Below are 21,699 nucleotides of genomic sequence, written 5' to 3'. Positions count from 1 at the left end.
TCTCGGGACCAGTTGGTAAGCAAGACGCATGCAACCGCAGACTGTTGATAATGCTCGTATACTAAATGTAATAAAGTTGGACTCGTGATTGTATTCTATTCATTGAGCCACCAATAAACATGGTGTCAGAGTCTTCAATCACGTCCCCAACTATTTTGCCTGGATTTATTTTAGTTTCTTTTTTTACATCGAAAATGGATGGTTCCTTGCGTAGACCAGATCCTTTGATATTCGACAGTGATCTGGCTGAACGATGGCGGATCTTCGAGGTGGAATTCGGGATTTTCATTGATGCTGTGCACCATGCAGCTGCACCCCACACCATTGCGTCAATTCTCCTCAATGTGGCAGGCACAGAGGCTGCCCTGCGAGCACAGGATTTCTACTATGCCCCAGAACATACCTATCCAGTAGCACATGTTGTGACCCCAGCAGAATCCGTCAGAGACCCGGCCTGCCTCCTCCGGAAGTTCAGAGATCTGTGCCAACTTCGCACTAACGTTATCATGGAGCACCACAAGTTTTTTTCCCCCAGCCAACAAGAGGGCGAAATGGTTGAATCATACATTGGTGCCCTCAACAGCATTGCATCCAGATGCCACTTCCAAGACCACGACATGCCCATCCGCGGCAGTCTCGTATATGGCATCCTGAATGATAAGGTGAGAAATCAATTACTCCGGGATGAGGAGCTTACACTTGATAATGTTGAATGTGCTTGCCGGATTGCAGAGTACACTGATACCCATACCAAAACCTTGGGACCGGGGCAACACTCTGCCTACGACGTCCATGCCTTCTATATGTCCCCACGACCAGCTTTAAGCCCTCAACAATCGCCTAAACCCTCAGGGAGGGTGACTGATCATCTAGTCAATAACTGTGGTAATTGTGTGGGCTCACACACAAAATTTCGTGAGCAATGTCCCGCTTATGGCAACTCTTGCCTCTATTGTAAAAAGAGAGCCCATTTTATCCGTGTGCTGCCGCACCCGTGCCAACAGAGCCCAGTCACAACAATCTCACTATGCACTTGAACCTACACTCTCCCACGAAATGCTGTCTGAAACAGCAGAACCTCAACCGCAGCACCTGCAAGAAGTTAGCCAAACAATACATTCTAGTATTCCCGACTCTGTGGCTATTGACAGTGATCCCATGACAACGCTCAGTATCAACAATACCAAGATTGCCGCCAAGATAGACACAGGGGCCAGATGCACCGTTATCTCGCTGGCAGATCTCAAAAGAATTCACAACAATGAGACTGTTCTGACAACTAACTCGAAGTTACACCCATTTGGTGGGGGAGAATTGCAACCGATGGGTCTAGTTACACTACAATGCCATCTAGCGTTTCAAGTTTACAACTTGGAATTTTTTATTGTAAAAGGGGAGGTGCCGCTCCTTCTGGGAAATGAGGCATGCCGTAATATGAACCTAGTATTCTTCGGCAAAACTGGGTGCCAGCTGTCGTCCTCTCAGAATCCCACCCAACAGCTACTTGAACAATACAAAGACTTTGACAATCAGCTTGGAAAGCTTCCCACACAATACAGCATTGTGACCGACAAGGAGATTATACCTGTCGTTCGTTCTCCTCACAAAATCCCGCATGCAATGAAGGACCACGTCAAAGCGGAATTAGGACAGAATGGAATCGATGGGTGCAATAGCCCCTGTCAACGACCCCTCCTCTTGGGTCTCCACCATTGTTGCGGCAGTCAAGAAGAACAAAAACGAAATAAGGATCTGCATCAACCCTAAGGATTTAAATGCTGCCAACGGCCACACCACCCAATGCGGACGGTGGAAGAAGTCGCTGCCAACCTGGGTAAAGCCACAGTTTTTTCTGTCCTAGATGCAAATAACTCATTTTGGCAAATGCCACTAGACATGCATCCTCCATGTTAACCATGTTCACGACACCCTTCGGACGATACCGTTTTTTACAAATGTCATTTGGCATCAATTCAGCCAGTGAGGTATTCTAGCGTACTATGGAACATTGCTGGCTACCCATGTCACATAATTGTAGATGACATCCTGGTCACTGGACATAATGCACAAGAACATGACTCAAACCTGAAACAGGTCCTGGATCATGCCAGAGAAATAAATCTCAAACTCAACCATCTCAAATGCAGGTTCCGGGTCGACAAAGTGACTTATGTGGGCCACGTGTTCACCAACAACGGACTTAAACCAGACCCGTCTAAAACCATTGCCGTCAACGAAATGCCAGCACCTACGGACGTAACAGCTCTGCAACAATTTCTAAGAATGGTGAACTATCTTGGGACATTGATCCCAAACTTCAGCGAGCTGTCAGCCCTGCTGCGACAACTGACCCACAAGGATACGCACTGGTCCTGGCACCAACACCAGCAGAGTGCATTTGAAACCCTCAAACAACTAATGTCTTGCGCTCCAACCTTTGCATATTTTGATGCCAAACTACCCGTCACCATCACCTGTGATGCCTCCCAGTATGGAATGGGCGCTGCTTGCCTACAAGACGACGGAAAGGGCTCCAGACCAGTTGCCTATGCCTCCCGTATCATGACTGACACTGAACAGCACTACGCTCAAATCGAAAAGGAGCTACTCACAGTAACCTTTGCCTGCAAGAAATTCAAGGACTATATCTTTGGCAACCCGATCACGGTCAAAACCGATCACCAGCCAGGTTAATATCCTCAGCAAGCTGATCCACACGGCACCAGCGCGCTTACAACGCCTGATGGTGGAATTGCAGATATATGACATCAGACTAACCTACAAACGTGGTAAGGACGCATTTAGCTGACACCCTCTCACGGGCACCTCGCCCAACCTTCGAAAAACACTTGTCTGATGATGAACATGAGGGGTACACGGCTATGATAGTCTCCTGCCTCCCATCTGCCGGTTTAGACATCTTAGTGTCACAAACAGCTGCAGATGAAATGCTACAGTCGTTGGCCACTGTCATCCACCACAGCTGGCCAGACAAACAGCACCACCTGCCACAAGCTGTCCAACCATATTTCCCAGTCCGTGACGAACTGGTCATTCAGGACGGCGTGATAATGAAAGGACACAAGGCGGTCATTCTGAAGTCTCTTCACAGCAAGTACTATGACATTGTCCATGGGGGACATCCCGCTGCAGAAATAACACTTCAACATGCGAAAGGTATGCTGTTCTGGCCGGACATGGCTAACTACATTCTAGAGAAGGTTGCTGCTTGGCCGATTTGCAATAGCTTGACCCTGCACCAACAGAAGCAACCACTTCTCTCGCACCCTACGCCGGACTTACCCTGGTCCACAGTAGCAGCCGACATCTTCGAGTGGCGTGGCAAACAATACCTGGTTCTAGTCGATTCCTACTTTCACCACATCACCAGCAGCCCCGCAGTCCAACGGCCTGGATGAGCACGCGGTAAAAAGTGCAAAGGAACTAATGGAACGCCCACACAGGGCCGGCTCTAATGTTTATCTCGACTTACTCAACCTACGGAACATCGTCCGCGATCCTCTCCTAGGATCTGCAGCCGACCGGCTCATGTCACGGTGAACCCGCTCCACTCTGCCTATGGCCAAACAACTACTAGAAACACAGGTTCGTACGCCGCCAGTTATCCAATCCCAGCTCCAACGCCGCCGCACCATGCAAATAAAATACTACGATAAAACCAGCTCTCCACTTCAACCGCTCAACAAGGGACAGGTTGTCCGCTTGCGGTCACTGCGAGGTTACGACCGCCTCGGAGTCATTCTGGGGTCTACTGCGGAACCACGCTCGTATCTGGTCAGTATTGACAACGGCATTTATCGGCGAACACGCCAACACCTCCTTCCAGTTAATGAACCAGCACCTCCACGTCCCAACCCGGACCAGCCTGCGGCGCTTCCCGCAAGCTCTGCAAATGCTGCTTCAGCCATTCCTCCGCCGGTGCCAACGCCATCCCTGCCTTCCCCGGTGCCCCCATCTCCACCGGTGTCTTCTCCTCCACGTTCACCCGGCATGGAACTTGTTTCCCCAGCGAAGGAGGAGGTGTCTGCCGGAGGTGATTATCGTACACGTGCAGGTCGTGTCTGCAAGCCAAACCCGCTAATTGGGAAATTTACTGGCTATACCAGAACTGTGCATGACCTGTTTAGTTTATGTGCTCTCACATGCAGTACAATAATAGATACCACACCTTATGCTAGTGTTTCGTATTTACTCCACTAACCACCATATATGCTTTACTTCCTTAAAAAGAAGGATGTAGATTAACCCTTATTAATCCATGCCATTTATAACCTTCATTACACTAATGCCATCCTTTTAAGAGCACTACGGTGATCACACAAAGTCACTATCTCTCTCTCTCTCTCTCTCTCTCTCTCTCTCGGGACCAGTTGGTAAGCGAGACGCATGCAACAGCAGACTGTTGATAATGCTCAAGTATACTCGATGTAATAAAGTTGGACTCTATCATGATTGTGTTCTATTCATTGAGCCACCAATAAACAGTGGCCCTAGAAAATGTGGATGCATTGGTAATCATTTTCCAATGTTCTATTTAAGTAAGAACTGCAGATGCTGGAAAAATCGAAGGTAGACAAAAATACTGGAGAAACTCAGTGGGTGAGGCAGCATCATCGAGACCCTTCCTCAGACTGATGTGGGGGTGGGGGGGGGGGGGGGGGAAGAAGAAAGGAAAATGCGGAGACAGTGGGCTGTGGGAGAGCTGGGAAGGGGAGGGAGAAAGCAAGGAAAACCTCATCTATTGCATCCGCTGCTCTCAGTGTCAACTGCTCTACATCGGTGAGACCAAGCACAGGCTTGCCGATCGCTTCGCCCAACACCTCCGCACAGTTCGCATTAACCAACCTGATCTCCCGGTGGCTCAGCACTTCAACTCCCCCTCCCATTCCGAATCCGACCTTTCTGTCCTGGGCCTCCTCCATGGCCAGAGTGAGTCCCACCGCAATTTGGAGGAGCAGCACCTCATATTTCGCTTGGGCAGTTTACGCCCCAGCAGTATGAACATTGACTTCTCCAATTTCAGGCAGTCCTTGGTTTCTCCCTCCTTCCCCTCCCCTTCCCAGCTCTCCCACAGCCCACTGTCTCGCCTATCCTTTCTTTTTCCCGCTCCCCCACCCCTACATCAGTCTGAAGAAGGGTCTCGACCTGAAACGTCACGTATTCCTACGCTCCATAGATGCTGCCTCACCCGCTGAGTTTTTCCAGCATTTTTGTCTACCTTCCAATGTTCTATAATCTCTTGATCAGTTCCTGTGGACTGGAGGGTAGCTAATATAACACCACTTTTTAAGAAAGGAGGGAGAGAGAAAACAGGAAATTACAGACCAGTTAGCCTGACATCGGTAGTGGGGAAGATGCTTGAGTCAATTAAGTGACAGGATTGGTCAAAGTCAGCATGGATTTATGAAGTGGAAATCATGCTTGACTAATCTTCTGGAATTTTTTGAGGATGTAACAAGTAGAATGGGTACGGGAGAACCAGTGGATGTGGTGTATCTGGACTTCTAAAAAGCCTTTGACAAGGTCCCATACAAGAGATTAGTGCAAAATTATAGCACATGGTATAGGGGTATTGACATGGACATGGTTGACAGAAAGGAAGCAAAGAGTAGGAATTAACGGGTCCTTTTCAGAATGGCAGACAGTGACTAGTGGGATGCCTCAAGGCTCAGTGCTGGGACCCCAGTTATTAACAATATATATTAACGATTTGGACGAGGGAAGTAAATGTAACATCTCCAAGTTTGCGGATGACTCAAAACTGGTTGGCAGTGTGAGCTGCGAGGAGGATGTTATGAGGCTGCAGGGTGACTTGGATAATTTGGGTGAGTGGGCAGATGCAGTATAATGTGGATAAATGTGAACAAGAAGGCAGATTATTATCTGAATGGAGTCAGATTAGTAAAAGGGGAGGTGCAACGAGACCTGAATGTCCTTGTACATCAGTCACTGAACGTAAGCATGAAGGTACAGCAGGCAGTGAAGAAAGTGGATTACATGTTGGCCATTGCGAGGGGATTGAGTTTAGGAGCAAGGAGGCCCTACTGCAGTTGTACAGGGTCCTGGTGAGACCGCACCTGAAGAATTGTGTGCAGTTTTGGTCTCCTAATTTGAGAAAGGACATTATTGCTATTGAGGGAGTGCAGCATAGGTTAATTCCCGGGGTGGCTGGACTGACATATGATGAAAGAATGGATCAACTGGGCTTATAATTACTGGAATTTAGATGGATGAGAGGGGATCCTATAGAAACATATAAAATTCTTAAGGGATTGGACAGGCTGGATGCAGGAAAAATGTTCCCGATGTTGGGGGTGTCCAGAACCAGGGGTCACAATTTAAGAATAAGGGGTAGGCCATTTAGGACTGAGATGAGAAAAAATATTTTCACCCAGAGAGTTGTGAATCTGTGGAATTCTCTGCAACAGAAGGCAGTGGATGCCAATTCACTGGATGTTTTCAAGAGAGAGTTAGGTTTAGCTCTTGGGGCTAAAGGAATCAAGGGATATGAGGAAAAAGCAAAACGGGGTACTGATTTTGGATGATCAACCATGATCATATTGAATGGCGGTGCTGGCTCGAATGGCTGGATGGCCTACTCCTGCACCTATTTTCTATGTTTCTGTGTTTCTATAAGGGTGGGACAATGCCTGGCACGTGATAGGTGGATAAAGTTGGGAGTTTGATTGGCAGATTGGTGGAGTAAGTGGCAAAGGATAGAGATGAAAAGGAGACAAAAGGGTGTCAGATAAAGGGAGAAAAGCGGGAGTGAAATGTAAAGCCGGAGGGAGAGATATAGGTGAAAGGGGATGGGAATGAAGAAGAGATGAGAGAAATAGGGAAGCAAGGGTGGGAGATGAATGAATGAAGGAGGGGAAAGGAACAGATTGACTGGGGCAGGATATTGGGGGAAACAGGGGGGTGGGAGTGCGACAGGAAAGAGAGATAAGATTGGGTCAGTATTACTTAATATTGGAGAATCTAATGTTCATACCAGTATTTTTTTTGTAAACCAACATCTGCAGTTCCATGTGTTTCAATGTTTAAACCGTTGATTTTTGTAAGCTACTCAAGCGGAATATGAATGCCATAAAGATATCCTCAAAATTAAATTCCAAAGTTTGGCAATAAAGTCACTAAGAGAAAATCAATCAGAAAACATTAGGATGCAACCAATTAAACCAGTAAGAGGCAAGCCATGTATACATTTAATACATATAAGTTTGTGAGAATACAAGGAACTGCAATGCTGGTTACAAAGCAAGCCACAAAGTACTGGAGTAATTCAGCGGGTCAGGCAGCACATGGACCATGTTCTCCAGAAATCCTGCCTGAACCGCTGAGTTACTCCAGCACTTCATATCTTGCTAAGTCTGTGAGGCGTTGTGAAATTGCAAGTGATAGGTCAGATAAATTTTATAAAATGACCATTCCAAAACAAATATGTGTATTCCAGGATTCCATTGTGTTTGAACCTGCACATAATTTATTGGCTACTGTGGGGACTACAAAGAATTGCTGGAGTGAGTTTGTTAGAAATCACTGACTCCTTGAAAAACACAGGTGGTGAACTCAGGTAACCCGAGTCGACAGCTACCAGCCAAAACTGGTTAGAATTGATCAAAACTAAGGCAGAACTGTGAACTATATCCCCTTATTACGACAAAGGCAATGCCAAGCAGTCCCCTGGGATCAGGACCAAATGGGAAGGGATAGGACCTGGGTGATAAGGTTTGAGCCAGTGAGAAGGGCCACAGAGATTGATAGTCTAATTATCTTGTGTTGATAAGAAAGCCTGTGCAGCAGTTGCTTGTAGACTGTGAATTTGTCCTGCTAGATTTGTCTCCTCTCATAGATATGGAACAAATGCAAGCTGTGAATAAAAAAACCTTGAACCCCACCACCGGACTCTGAGCATGATTCAAACGTGCTTTATAACAGCTAATGTCAATGAGAGAAAATATCCTATGATGGACATTCACAGTCTAGAACCAAAAAAATGCTTATTGAAGCTAACCTCAGCATCCTAACACAGCAGAAATAAACTTTTAACTTCAAATCCGTCGTCTTTACCCATCCATAAATATAAAACAAAGGATGACCATAACACAGCACCAGCTACTAAAAACATCACATACAAGGGCAGCACAGTGGTGCAGCAGTAGAGCTGCTGCCTTAAGCACCAGAGACCTGGATTCAATCCTGACTACCGATGCTGTCATTTCGTGGTTTGTATGTTCTCCCTGTGACTGCATGGGTTTTCTCTGGGTGCTGTGGTTTCCTCCCACACTCCAAAGACATACAGGTTTGTTGGCTAATTGGCTACTGTAAATTTTCTTTTGTTTCCTTTTCATTTGAGGAGGTGGAGAAGCTATTCAGAAGACAGAAAAACCGGAAAGCTCCAGGACAGTACAATGTTTCCCCCACTACCCTCAAGCTCTGTGCCGAACAACTGGCACCAGTCTACACAGACATTTTCAACCAGTCCCCGCAAACCTGCACTTTCTCTGCCTGCTTCAAAGTCTCCACTATTGTTCCTGTACTCAAAAAACTAAGGATTACTGGTCCTAACGACTACAGGCCTGTAATCATGAAGACCCTTGAAAGACTTGTGCTGGCCTACCTGAAAAATATCACAAAGCCCCTGCTGAACTCAATGCAGTTTGTATACCGGGCCAATAGATCAGTGTATGACGCAGTCAATCTAGGCCTGCACTTTATCCTCCAGCACCTAGACCACCAGGGGATCAATGCAAGGATTTTGTTTGTGGATTTTAGCTCTGCATTCAACACCATTGTGCCAGAGGTACTACACTCCAAACTCTCCCAGTCGACTGTGCCTGAATCCCTCTGTCAGTGGATCACCAACTTCCTGACAGACAGGAAGAGAAATGTGAGGCTGGGAAAGCACCTCTTGACCCTCAGCATAGCACGGGAAGGCTGCGTACTCTCCCCTCTCCTTTACTTTCTCTACACCAACGACTGCACCTCCACAGACTCCTCCGTCAAGCTTCTCACGTTTGCGGACGACACAACCCTGATTGGACTGATCCAGGATGGGGAGGAATCTGCCTACAGACAGGAAGTGATGCAGCTGGCGTCCTGGTGTCATTGCAATAACCTCAATGCTCTTACTCTTAAGACAGTGGAATTGATTGTAGACTTTAGGAGAGCTCCCTCTCCCCTCCCCCCATTCACCATCAACAACACCACAGTCACATCTGTGGAGTCATTAAGTTCCTTGGGACCATCATCTCCAGGAACCTTAAATGGGAGGCCACCATCGACTCCACAGTCAAAAAGGCCCAACAGAGGATGTACTTCCTGCGGCAGCTGAGAAAACACAATCTGCCACAGGCAATGATGGTCCAGTTTTATACTGTCATCATAGAGTCTGTCCTCACCTTCTCCATCATGGTCTGGTTTGGCTCAGCCACCAAGCATGACATCCAGAAGCTGCAGCACATCGTTCGATCAGTCGAGAAGGTTGTTCACTGCAACCTTCCCCCCATCGACGAACTGTACACTGCAAGGGCCAGGAAGCGAGCAGGTAAGATCATCTCTGACCCCTCTCACCTTGGCCACAAACTCTTTGAAGCACCTCCCTCTGCAAGGCGACTCCGGACTGTCAAAGCCGCCACAGCCAGACATAAAAACAGCTTTTTTCCACAAGCCGTAGCTCTACTCAACAACCAAAAGTCTGTAGCGTCCTTTTGGTCTGGTATTTTATTTAATTCTTCACACATTTAAATTATAATGTTTTATTCTTAATTGTTTACTATATATCGTGTTGTTACTTGCGGGCAAAGCACCAAGGCAAATTCCTTGTATGTATACATATTTGGCTAATAAAATGTATTCAATTCAATTTAGTTCATGTTTTGTCACAGGCTGCAGAAACTGCAACTAGATTTTTTTTTTTTTTAAGTACAATGCAAGGAGTGGATGTTCTGAAATCTGGCAAGTTTAATCAGTAACCTCAGATAATGACAAGACCACCATATATAAGAATTAATTAAGTTAACACAATTATATATATATACATTGCACACTGAACAGTATAGCCTTTGGATTGGTTATTTGCCTTAATGCCCAAAATGGGGAAAGCAAAATATGAATACTATACAGTTGACATCAATTACCATCAAGGTTGTTTTTGGAAATAAAAGGTCCAGATCTTGCAGGCACAGGCAGGATTCACATGACTTGAATCTTCTGAATGTGATGAGCAAGAGAGGTGGCTCTCCATATCCAAGAGGCATTCTGCACAGTGGGCAGAATTCAAGCAGCAAGTTGGTCTCAAGCTGCATCGTGACAAAGATACATAGAAAATAGGTGCAGGAGTAGGCCATTCGGCCCTTCGAGCCTGCACCGCCATTCAATTGGGACGACAGATCGCACAATGGGCTAAGTGTTCGGCTGGCAACCTGACGGTGGCCGGTTCGAATCCCGCTTGGAGTGCATACTGTCGTTGTGTCCTTGGGCAAGACACTTCACCCACCTTTGCCTGTGTGTGAATGTGTGTGAGTGATTGGTGGTGGTCGGAGGGGCCGTAGGCGCAGAATGGTAGCCACGCTTCCGTCAGTCTGCCCCAGGGCAGCTGTGGCTACAGAAGTAGCTTACCACCACCGAGTGTGACTGAGGAGTGAATGAATAATGCGATGTAAAGCGCCTTGAGTATTAGAAAGGCGCTATATAAATCCCATCCATTATTATTATTAATATGATCATGGCTGATCATCCAACTCAGTATCCCGTACCTGCCTTCTCTCCATACCCCCTGATCCCTTTAGCCACAAGGGCCACATCTAACTTCCTGACTCTTTTCACAATGCCCTGACCAATGAAGGCAGGCAATTTTGGATGTCATGAAAATATTATTATGATTATAAACACTGCAGGTGACATGGCAAAAGATGGAAACAAGCACTACTGATCCATAGGAGGAATAGAGGTGTAAACATTTCTGACAAATGAGTTACATTAATTATAAAGTGAATTAAAATTTTATAAAACATCTATAATTAATAAGAGGAGAAAGGAATAGGATTATTCTTTAATCATACCTGGGTTGTTGCAGTGGTTTGAATCTTTTTAATTTCTTTCCCTGCTTCTTTTCCATCATCTGATCTGTCAGTATCGGATATCATGCTGGAAGCATCTAAATTACCAATAGACTTTTTCAAAGATAGTTCTGAATCAATTGGTGTACCAATCATTTCAGCGTATACTTTTGGAACAATTCCTTCTGCTTCAGTCAAGATACACATTTCTTCCAGATTGGTTGAGATTTTAAATTTCTTATCTTCAGTTATAGGTTTTGGACTAGTATTGTCTGAATTACTCGTCATGTGAGCCAACAGCCCCAGGTTATCGGTAGCACTGGTGTGAATTTGATTCTCCGATACATTTGCAACAGAAAGATTATCAGCAGATGGCAGTTCAGGCAATAGCTTTTCTTGATGGTTTGCTGCTTTATCAAAACTAAATGAAGTACAATTAACTGGCTCATCGTCTTTTTCATCTACTAAAGATATCAAAGGACCACTGTCTCTTTGTTCCCTTTGTTGTGTCATGGAGCTGCTGGTGATATTGCTCTGAAGTTTCTCAACAGCAGAGGTATACACATTGTCCAACAGTGATTCTACTTCCACCAGATTACAACTCTCTGCTGCTACCAACGTCTCAGGAGACAGATCCAGATCATCCAGCTTCACTTCAGTGGCATCTACCTTTTCAGCTTTGATATCCACCAAGAGATCATGAACCTCCACATGAACTCCAGTTGTTGATCTGCCTGAACTATCTGCTCCATTACCAGACACTCTTGCTTCAATTAAGAGATTTTTAGAGTCTGTATTGACAGAGTAATCTATTTCACTCTCTGGGCTCTGAATTTGGCAAGCATCTTCGATTTCTCTGATCTCTATGCCTCCTTTAGATCCAACTGCTTGAGATGACAGGCCGGAGATTGTACTAACGCTTCCTTTTTTCCCTTTTTTGATGTTTTCTTCTTCTTGTCTTTGATATTCTTCATACATCTTGGCCAAATATTCTTTGTGAGCTTCATAGGTGACCTTCAGAAATAGATAAGTCAATTACAATCTATTGTAGTTAATAGATATCTAAAGAATTAAAGTATTTCACACAGTTAAAACAAGCCAATTTGTTTGTATGAGATACAATAAAATCCCCCAAAAAGCATAGTTTTGGAGGATTCATTTGCAAAAATCACTGGTTTTAAAAGAAAATAACAGAAAAAATAAATAAATTGGAGGTAAGAAAACATCATTATCAGGTTGGGAAGCTGTGAATTATGGGGAGGCAAAAAAAATTTCTGAAGGTCCAGCTGTTTATAGTCGATTACAGTGATTTGGATGATGGCATTCAACACAACAATCCAAATTGGCCAATGATACAAATCTAGGTGGCAGTGTGGCCTACAAGAAAGACACAGAAAAGTGTCCACGAAATGGATAAGGATACATAAGATGGAAAATAACGTGGAAAAATGTGTGGTTCTTGACACTAATAGAAAAAAAATAGAATATGTTTAAAGGTGGGTACAGAAAGACTCGGTTGCTCTTGTGCATGAAAAACTGCATGTTAATATCCCAGTAAAGCAATTAGGATGGAAAGTAGTTCAGTGGATTTTATTGAAAGAGTATGCAAGTGGAAGAGGACTCTACAATTATTTTAACCCCTGGTTGGACAACATCTGAATATTATGCACTAGTTAGGTCTTGCACAGGCATGAGAGACTGAATTATCTAAATCCGATACTATTTCTATGTTTTTACATAAAAAAGTAATATCATAAAGTTGCTGTCAAATTATAAATGACCAAATATAGCACGACTGAGACAAAAAATAATATATACTTATTAGGCTGTTTTATGCAATGTACTTCCTTCAATTTTAAATAATTCTAATAGCATAGTTTAAAAATGGTGTCATGAAGTTCTAATTAGTTAGAACTAGCGATTAATCCAATTGTCATCAATATCTACAGGAGATCTTGTTCGTGTGTGCAACATTCAACAGTATTTTCAAACTTCTCTGAAGATGAGGCATTAATTACAATTAGCTTCGGATAACAGCAGAATAGTTTCAAAGGCTCAATTTCTGAGAAGAGAGAATATTGAAATGAGCTCAGTAAAAATGATTAAATTTATTGCTCACACCTTGGAAGGATATCTCATTGTTTGAGTTAGATTAATTAGCAGCTGTTTATGAATTGATGTTAAATTATGACATTTAAATAACTAAAACAATTAATTATGGTTGGAACAAATGTTGGTATATTTCTATACATCCCACAAATCATCAAATAAATACCACAATCCTTGAGTAAACACTGATATTCTAATTATTGAATATTCCAGAAGATTGATAAGATTAATTCATACTACCTTCCTTAATTTGCAATTAGCTATCTTTCATTGCAATAAGGTTTTAAACTTTATTTCTATATTCTCACTTCGCCCGCCATACAATGCTAGAGAAGAATTAGTCACTAACTCCAAGCAGGGAATGTTAGAATTTAATCAGTATAAATCTTTAAGTAACATGCCATAACCAGTTGCATCAATGGCATGCCATTGCACCTGCACTGATAGTGCAGGTGAGAAAATGTCACTAAAACATGTCAAAGATTGAATAAATCATCTTGTATCATATATTTCCAGTGTAATGCATTCACAAGCCCCAATCTAATATAGTAGTACGTTTGCAGAAAGTTATTTGTCACATTCTTTCTGGTAAATGGCAGCAGCTCCGCTGTGAATTGTTGGCATTTAACTGGGTAACTGCAAGAAAACACAGACCTTCAGCATATGACTGTCCAAATGCAGAAATCAATGGTTCAATGGTACTTTATTGTCACATGCACCTAGGTACAGTGAAAACCCTTTTTTACATACAGTTCAGTAAAAAAATTTACCATACACAATCACAATCACAGGACGAGTCACACACCGGTCTCCCTCTTCTCCCCTCTCCCATCAAGCAAGAGGTACAGATGTGTGAAAACACACACCTCCAGATTCAGGGACAGTTTCTTCCCAACTGTTATCAGGCAACTGAATCATTCTATCACCAACTAGAGAACAATCTTGACCCACTATCTACCTCATTGTAGACCTTCAGACTATCTTTGATCTGACTTTACTGGACTTTATCTTGCACTAAACATTATTCACGTTATTCCTTTTATCATGTATCTGTACACGGTGGAGGGCCCAATTGTAATCATGTATTGCCTTCCCGCTGACAGGTTAGCATGCAACAAAAGCTTTGTGTTGAATAAACTTCTTAAACTCAATCATACTTAAGTACCAAAAAAATCCAAACCCACCCCAGGGAATCTGCTGATGGCTCATACCCCATGTTAGGTCTGCCAATTATTTTGTGAGTGGGACTTTTGTAAAGTCAGCCTCATTAATGAAATCTTGTTTCTGGCCTGCCCATATGATCAAAGCCTAATCATAATATGGAGCTTTAGCAAATGGCTTCATGAACCATTGAGGAAACTTAATCAGTATTACTGATAACTAAAGATATCAACGTCAATAGTGTGAATGTATTGACAATTTCCTAGAGGATATATTTCAACACTGCCTGTTATTTTTATTTTATTTCTACTAATCCACTTTGGGGATTCAATGGAGATTTGACAGCTACAAAGAGGAAATGTTAGAATGGGATATGTTTTAATTATTTATGTTTATTGCACTATTTAATTATTTTTTAACATTTCTGAGCACATTTAATGTATAAATTTTAAATATTTTAATTGCTTGATTTTATCTGATGTGCTGCTGCAAGTAAGAATTTGATTGTTCCGTTTCAGGAGATATGACAATAATACATTCTTGACTGTTGACTAATATATTTGAAGACTTTTGAATGCCACTGACATTCAGAACTATTCCTAAAGCTTCACAACTATGGCAGATAAATAATCTGGGGACAAGACTTTGTCATTTAGTTGAAGCTATTTTGTGAATAGGACCTTTGTGAAGTCATTTCTGTGTGGAACTTTTTTCTGGCCATTCCTTATCATCAAAGTCTTAGCACAATATAGAGCTTTGAGTAGCAGATTGCTCTTGGTAGCAATTTCAGCCTGATGGGTCCAAATCAGATTAAAGAGGAAAAAATAAAATAAAATTGATTCTAGTGAAGGCAAGACTTCGAGACACTAATCCTGCAACTTTTATTATTTAACTGGTGATGATGATGATAACAAACTGCACTTAGAAAAGGATATAAACGGATGTATTTTTTAGTTACAACTGACATTAACCACTGAGGTAAAATCTATGAGTGAACAAACCCTACCTTGGAATGTGCTATTGACAGAGTATCGACCCAAACACGCCAGCCGCCCCACTCATATTTAATGGCATGGTAGAGAAGGATACGGAAAATGTTGTACACCATCTCAGTAATTTTCTGTTCATCTGAACACTTTGGATTTATATATCCAAGAGAGAACATCCAGTCTTGCCAGACTGAACACTGCAAGAGGCATCTGAAAAATAAAACACCAAATGGGCACCATGAGAAAAAAAATTGGCAACAAAATGTGGCCCACCATGATGTTACGTTATCAGCACGTTTAGCTCATACAAGCAATTAAGTTGTTACATATATGAAAAGAATATCTTGTAAATTACAACAAATTTCACCTATAAGTGTGTCTTGAAATTTAACATGTGTGGGCAGTAAACATATCTTCCAGACGTTCTGCTTCAACTTCAGATGTTCTGCTTCAGCAATTAAAACACTCTCTAGTCTTTTAATAAAGCAGTGGGGAAAAAAATTGCCTTGCTTAACTTTAATAATATTGTTGAACTATCTACAGAATTGATTGAAATAATGAACAGAAACAATATCCGGTAACTTTTTATGAAACTATAAATAGAGGCAGTGCTTTTTTGTGACGTTACATCATTATTACCTTTTCCGGCCATGTGACACGTATGTTTATTAATTATACATACGGCACCTTTTTTGTGTACAATACCACAATACGGGCATCAATGTTGCCTAGAAATTACTTTTTGTATATTCTTTTATTTCTATTGTTTGTCTATGACAAGTAGAAATACATAACGTGTGACACAGAAACAAACTATCTAACACACCCAGTCCATGTTGTTACTTTGCAGAAGGGAAATGCAGAATTAATAGAAACAGAAAGTAAAAGTGATCAACAAAATATGGAAATATTGAAAAATATATATTTATTCCAAACAAAAAATGCTTGAAATCATACAAAATCCACATAAATTAGTCTCTGGATAGCTGTTACAGTTTGTTTGTCATGCAAGCAATTGAAATGAACACATCAGAGATAGAAGTAAGCGTGTATCCATAACTGGTGCATACCTTCTATTTTCCCGGCTATTACTGAACAGTTTTATCATATCTGATAAAAACAGTCGCCGAACTTCCATCAGTTCGGTGCTTGGGGTTGAATTCTTCAACAAAGTGGCAACCACCTTGAGAATCACTAAAAAAAAGGATGTTAGAAGTTGGAGATGAAATTGCAAGCATATATATATATATATAATCAAGAGGTGATATACACCTGCGTGAAATGGCAAGCATTGAGCAGAATGTACGTCCAGGGAAGGAATCTGCATGTGCTGTACCATTTGAGGTTAGACCCAATTTAAAATGGATCAGTGGCCTGCATCTGTAAAATATAGTACTCTGCGGGTCAGGCAGTATCACTGGACGGAATTAATAAGAAAGAAAGACCCTTCTTTAGACTTTGTTACCGAAGACTTTAAGTAATGGAATTTGAAGAAGGTCCTGACTCAAAATGTCATCTGTTCATTCCCTTCATAGATGATACCTGATTCACGGAGTTCATCCAGCACTTCGTGCTGTGCTCCAAGCTTGTAGCATCTGCAGTTCCTTGGGACTCAAAACATCTCAATGTTATAAGCAGAACTCCCTATCCTTTCACCTGAAAACAACTAAGGATCTCCTTTAATAATGCTGGAGCAAAGACAATACCAGTGGGAGGAGTAATAATGAACCTGATCTCCAGTGTCATTTGCAGCAAAAAAAAAATTTCACTCGTTTTTAGTTTCCTTCACATGTGCACTGCAATCTGCAATGTTGTCTTGGGTTTTCTATGAACCACTTGCCAGAAATAAGGACCTACAGACACTACCCAAAAAACACAAAAGCTGAAAAAAACATAACCCATACGTACCCGAATCCAGCACATCTTATACGAGGCAAGACAAAGGCAGTTTAATAAATAGAATGCAACAACCGGATCAAGAATGAACACTTTCATTGGTTGAGGAAATTTTTAAATTATGCTCATACCTCGGTTAATCTGCATTTGCAACTCTCATCTTATTGATTATTTATTTATCTGTGTGTCACTGCATTAAGCTGCAGAACGTACAAATTTAATTGTTCCATGCCCTTTACATATGACAATTAAACACTCTTGACTCTCTTTCCCACTCTTAATTATGTCAACACTGTTTTGGTTGATGTCACATTATAAACCAAGCATAACGTCAAGCATAACCAACCCAACCAAATTGACAGCCATGCCCTAACTGAAAGTCTCACTCAGACATTGCCTTGTCCCCTAATGGCTCTCAGCGACCCCTCAACCCTCTAGCCTCAATTAGAATATTTGAAAGTGCATTGCTATAATCCAGGTCAGAATTACTAACCCATCTGATCTTCCCCAGCCCTGTCAGGAAGTCTAATCACGCAAGTTTGCTCTCTTGTGCAACAATTCTTACTCCACACCCACATCCACTTTGTTTCACGATAGCCAGCTAGGCAGTCAAATGCTTTGATCTACTTCCAGCCATTCCACATCTTTAAACTTTCCCCTTCTTGATCCATTGTCCTGCATCTATGCCACACTAAGAGTATAAACAGGTATACTGTATATTTAAAATGTGATGAATAGTTCTGCCTTCATCTCCTTTACAATCAATCCCACCCATTGCCACCACCTTTACAATCAATAAAATCCATTGGCACCACTTTTACAATCAGTGCTACCGACTGCCACATTCAATGTCATCTATTAATAAGCACTTTATCTATCTGTCTTGCTATTTTCTGGGATGTGTACAAATGTATGACTAGCTCCATCTTTTGCTCGATATTTGAGCACCACACCATCCCAGGACAAAGCAGACTGCATGATTGATATACTGTCCACCACCTTTATACCTGCCAACTCTGCAGTTACTAACTCTACCATCTAGAAGGACTGAAGTAGCAAACACATGAGAACACCACTTGATAATCAATAAAGTGCAGGTACTTGAAATCTGAAATAAAGAAAGAAAATGCTGAAAATATTCAGGGAGGATCTGTGCAAGGCGAAACGGAGTAAAGATTTCAGTTCAAACGCCCCTCATCAGTAGTGGAAACTTAGATAACAAGTCACACGTCCTCCCCGAGTTACAGCATGGTTCCAATCTTGTGAATTGTTCATAACCTAATCAGTTCGCAAGACAGAAATGTGTCTGCAAATCGAGTTCCCACGTGGCAGACAATACCTGCAGAGGTGAGTTGCTCTCAAGGAGCAGATAATTTGGAGATGCATTTTAAAGCTCATTTTTTAGAGTTCACTTTAGACTTTTAGAGTCTACTTTAGATACAGCGCGAAAAGGCCCTTTGGCCCACTGAGTCCGCACCGACCTGTGATCACTCGCATAATAACACTATCCTACACAGTAGGAACAATTTACAATTTTTACCAAAACCAAGTAACCTACAAAGCTGTACTTCTTTGGAATGTGGGTCCCAGGGTCACAGGGAGAACATACAAACTCTGTACAGCACCCGTGGTCAGGATCAAACCAACGTCTCTGGCAATGTAGGGCAACAGCTCTTCTGTTACGCCAATGTGCAGCCCCCTCTTCCTGCAATTCTTTAGATTAAAGTTGATATTAACAGATTTAGTGCAAGCAATAATGATATTATTTAAAAAGATTTTAAATGCTATTGATGGTTTTAAAATGGACACTGTATCAAGCTAAGATTCACAAAATAGATATCAAGGTGTTAACTAGAACACGTTATTCTTTGGCTTAATGTGGCAAAATTCCAGCTGGCAAAAGGACCGCTGCCTGCAGCCCTGCAACAGCATGGAAATCCATATATAGTCCGCACGGCTGCAGTGTACCCAGATGGAGTGCAGAGTGTTATATCTCAAGCTTATATATTAGGCCTAATAGAAGGCCACAGATAGATAGGTCTGACACAAAGTGCTGGAGTAACTCAGCGGGTCAGCCACATCTATGGAGGGAAAGGACAGGCCATGTTTCGGGTCAGGACGCTTCTTCAGTCCCGACACAAAACATCACCTATCCATGCTGCCTGACCCACTGAGTTACTCCAGCACTTTGCATCTTCTTTTTATAAATCAGCATTTGCATCCCCTGAAAGAACTGCATCCCTTGCAATTCCTACTCCCATGTCATACACCGCATCCTGTTCCCGGACATGAAAGACATTTCAAATGCCATGGGCATCAAATGTCCTCGTTCTTCAGGGAACGGGGATTCCCCTCCGCCACCATAGATGAGGCTCACACCAGGGTCTCATCCATACCCCGCAACACTGCTCTCTCTCCCCATCCCCGCACACGCAACAAGGGCAGAGTCCCTCTGGTCCTCACCTTTCACCCCACCAGCCGGCAAATACAACACATAATCCTCCGCCATTTCCGCCACCTCCAACGTGACCCCACCACTCGCCACATCTTCCCATCTCCCCCCATGTCTGCCTTCCGCAAAGACCGCTCCCTCCGCAACTCCCTCGTCAATTCTTCCCTTCCCTCCCGCACCACCCCCTCCCCAGGCACTTTCCGTTGCAACCGCAAGAAATGCAACACCTGTCCCTTCACCTCCCCCCTCGACTCCATTCAAGGTCCCAAGCAGTCGTTCCAGGTGCGACAAAGGTTCACCTGTATCTCCTCCAACCTCATCTACTGCATCCGCTGCTCTAGATGTCAGCTAATTTACATCGGTGAGACCAAGCGTAGGTTGGGCGACCGTTTCGCCGAACACCTCCGCTCAGTCCGCCTTAACCTACCTGACCTCCCGGTGGCTCAGCACTTCAACTCCCCCCCCCCATTCCCAATCCAACCTCTCTGTCCTGGGTCTCCTCCATTGCCAGAGTGAGCAACAGCGGAAATTGGAGGAACAGCACCTCATATTCCGTCTGGGGTCCTTGCGCCCTTATGGCATCAACATTGAATTCCCCCAATTTGGCTAGCCTGTGCTGTCCCCTCCCCTTCCTTCACCCTCTAGCTGTCTCCTCCCACCCTCCCATCCGCCCGCCCTCGGGCTCCTCCTCCTCCCTTTTTCCTTCTTTCTTTCCCCACCCCCCATCAGTCTGAAGAAGGGTTTCGGCCCGAAACGTCGCCTATTTCCTTCGCTCCATAGATGCTGCTGCACCCGCTGAGTTCCTCCAGCAATTTTGTGTACCAGTGAAAAGCTTTGTTGTGCATGCTATCCAAACAGATCAGTTAAACATACATAAATACGATCGTTAAACAAATACAATCGATAGAGTAAAGTGCAGAATATAGGTCTCACCATTGTGGCGCATCAGTTCCCTAGACAAAGTCCAATGTCCAATGGGGGAGAGGGGAATCGGACAGTACCCTAGCTTATGGAAGGACTGTTCAATGCTGTTTCTGAGTCAGGTGGTGCACACCTTCAAGCTCCTCTGTACCTTCAGCCGGATAATGGCAGAATAATGGGCCTGTCCCACTTAGGCGATTTTTCAGGCGACTGCTAGCAGTCGCCTGAAACACCGGCGACTGGAACAGAGACTGTCAGAGTGGAACACACACACATCGCTTCCTTCGTTGATCTTATAGTCTCCGTTATGCAGGCGGGGGACAGGGCAAGCGGGGGGAGCGCTGTCTGAGTGAAATTCGTACGGTGCAAAGCCAATGTGATTCAGACACACACCGCGATGAACAGGAAGGTTGGCGCTGTAATTAAGACGGTGAAAGCACAGTGTATAGGGAGGGTCACGTAAGCCTTTTAAAAGAGGGGGACAGTGGGGGGGGGGGGGGGAGGAGAGGAGGGAGAAGGGGAAGAAGTGGGGAGAAGGAGTGGAGACAACTTTTAAGAAGCCAGAGATACACGACTGTGAAGCTCAACGGACATTAACATTACCGGTCGGTTATCCTTGGTTCTGAAAACTACTGCTTACATTTTTTTCACCCAATGAGCCAATGAAATTCACCGGTCAGCACCGGCTACAACCTATGAGAACCTTCTACCTCCTGGCAACCCACTAGAACCTCCTGGCGACCCACCTACAGTACGAGACTTATCACTACTCTCCATGGCGGCTTCATTCTGGTCGCCGCTAATTTTTCAACGTGCAACCATGTGACGACCGCATGGTCTCCTGCAGTCGCCTAAAAAGTCGCCTAAGTTGGACAGGCCCATTAAGGAATGACCAGGGTGGGACAAGTCATTGATTATATTGGCTGCATTTCCGAGACAGTATGAAGTGGAGATGGGACTCAATGGTGGGAGTTTGGTCTGTGTGCTGGACTGGGCAACATCGACAAATGCCTACAAGTTATTGTGATCTTGGGCAGAGTTGTTCTCAAACCAAGTTGCGGTGCAACATGACAGTATACTTCCTATG

General features: G+C 43.5%; 1 protein-coding gene across 6 annotated transcripts in view; it reads right to left on the bottom strand.

Annotated features, from left to right (window-relative positions):
* Nucleotides 1-16,697, bottom strand: part of LOC116974451 (neurobeachin-like) — a 395,937-nt gene extending 379,240 nt beyond the window's left edge. For all 6 annotated transcript variants that reach the window (XM_033022898.1, XM_033022900.1, XM_033022902.1 and 3 more), the window contains exons 1-3: nucleotides 16,414-16,697; nucleotides 15,361-15,553; nucleotides 11,088-12,098 (exon numbers count right to left, since the gene is read on the bottom strand). In XM_033022898.1, coding sequence (XP_032878789.1) covers nucleotides 11,088-12,098; nucleotides 15,361-15,553; nucleotides 16,414-16,682 — 1,473 coding nt within the window. In that variant the 5' untranslated portion in view covers nucleotides 16,683-16,697. The remainder of the gene's footprint in view (nucleotides 1-11,087; nucleotides 12,099-15,360; nucleotides 15,554-16,413) is intronic.
* Nucleotides 16,698-21,699: the final 5,002 nt, after the last annotated feature.

Source organism: Amblyraja radiata, chromosome 6 (assembly GCF_010909765.2).
Source record: "Amblyraja radiata isolate CabotCenter1 chromosome 6, sAmbRad1.1.pri, whole genome shotgun sequence".
NCBI lineage: Eukaryota > Metazoa > Chordata > Chondrichthyes > Rajiformes > Rajidae > Amblyraja > Amblyraja radiata.
This window is presented reverse-complemented; position numbering and strand designations above follow the sequence as displayed.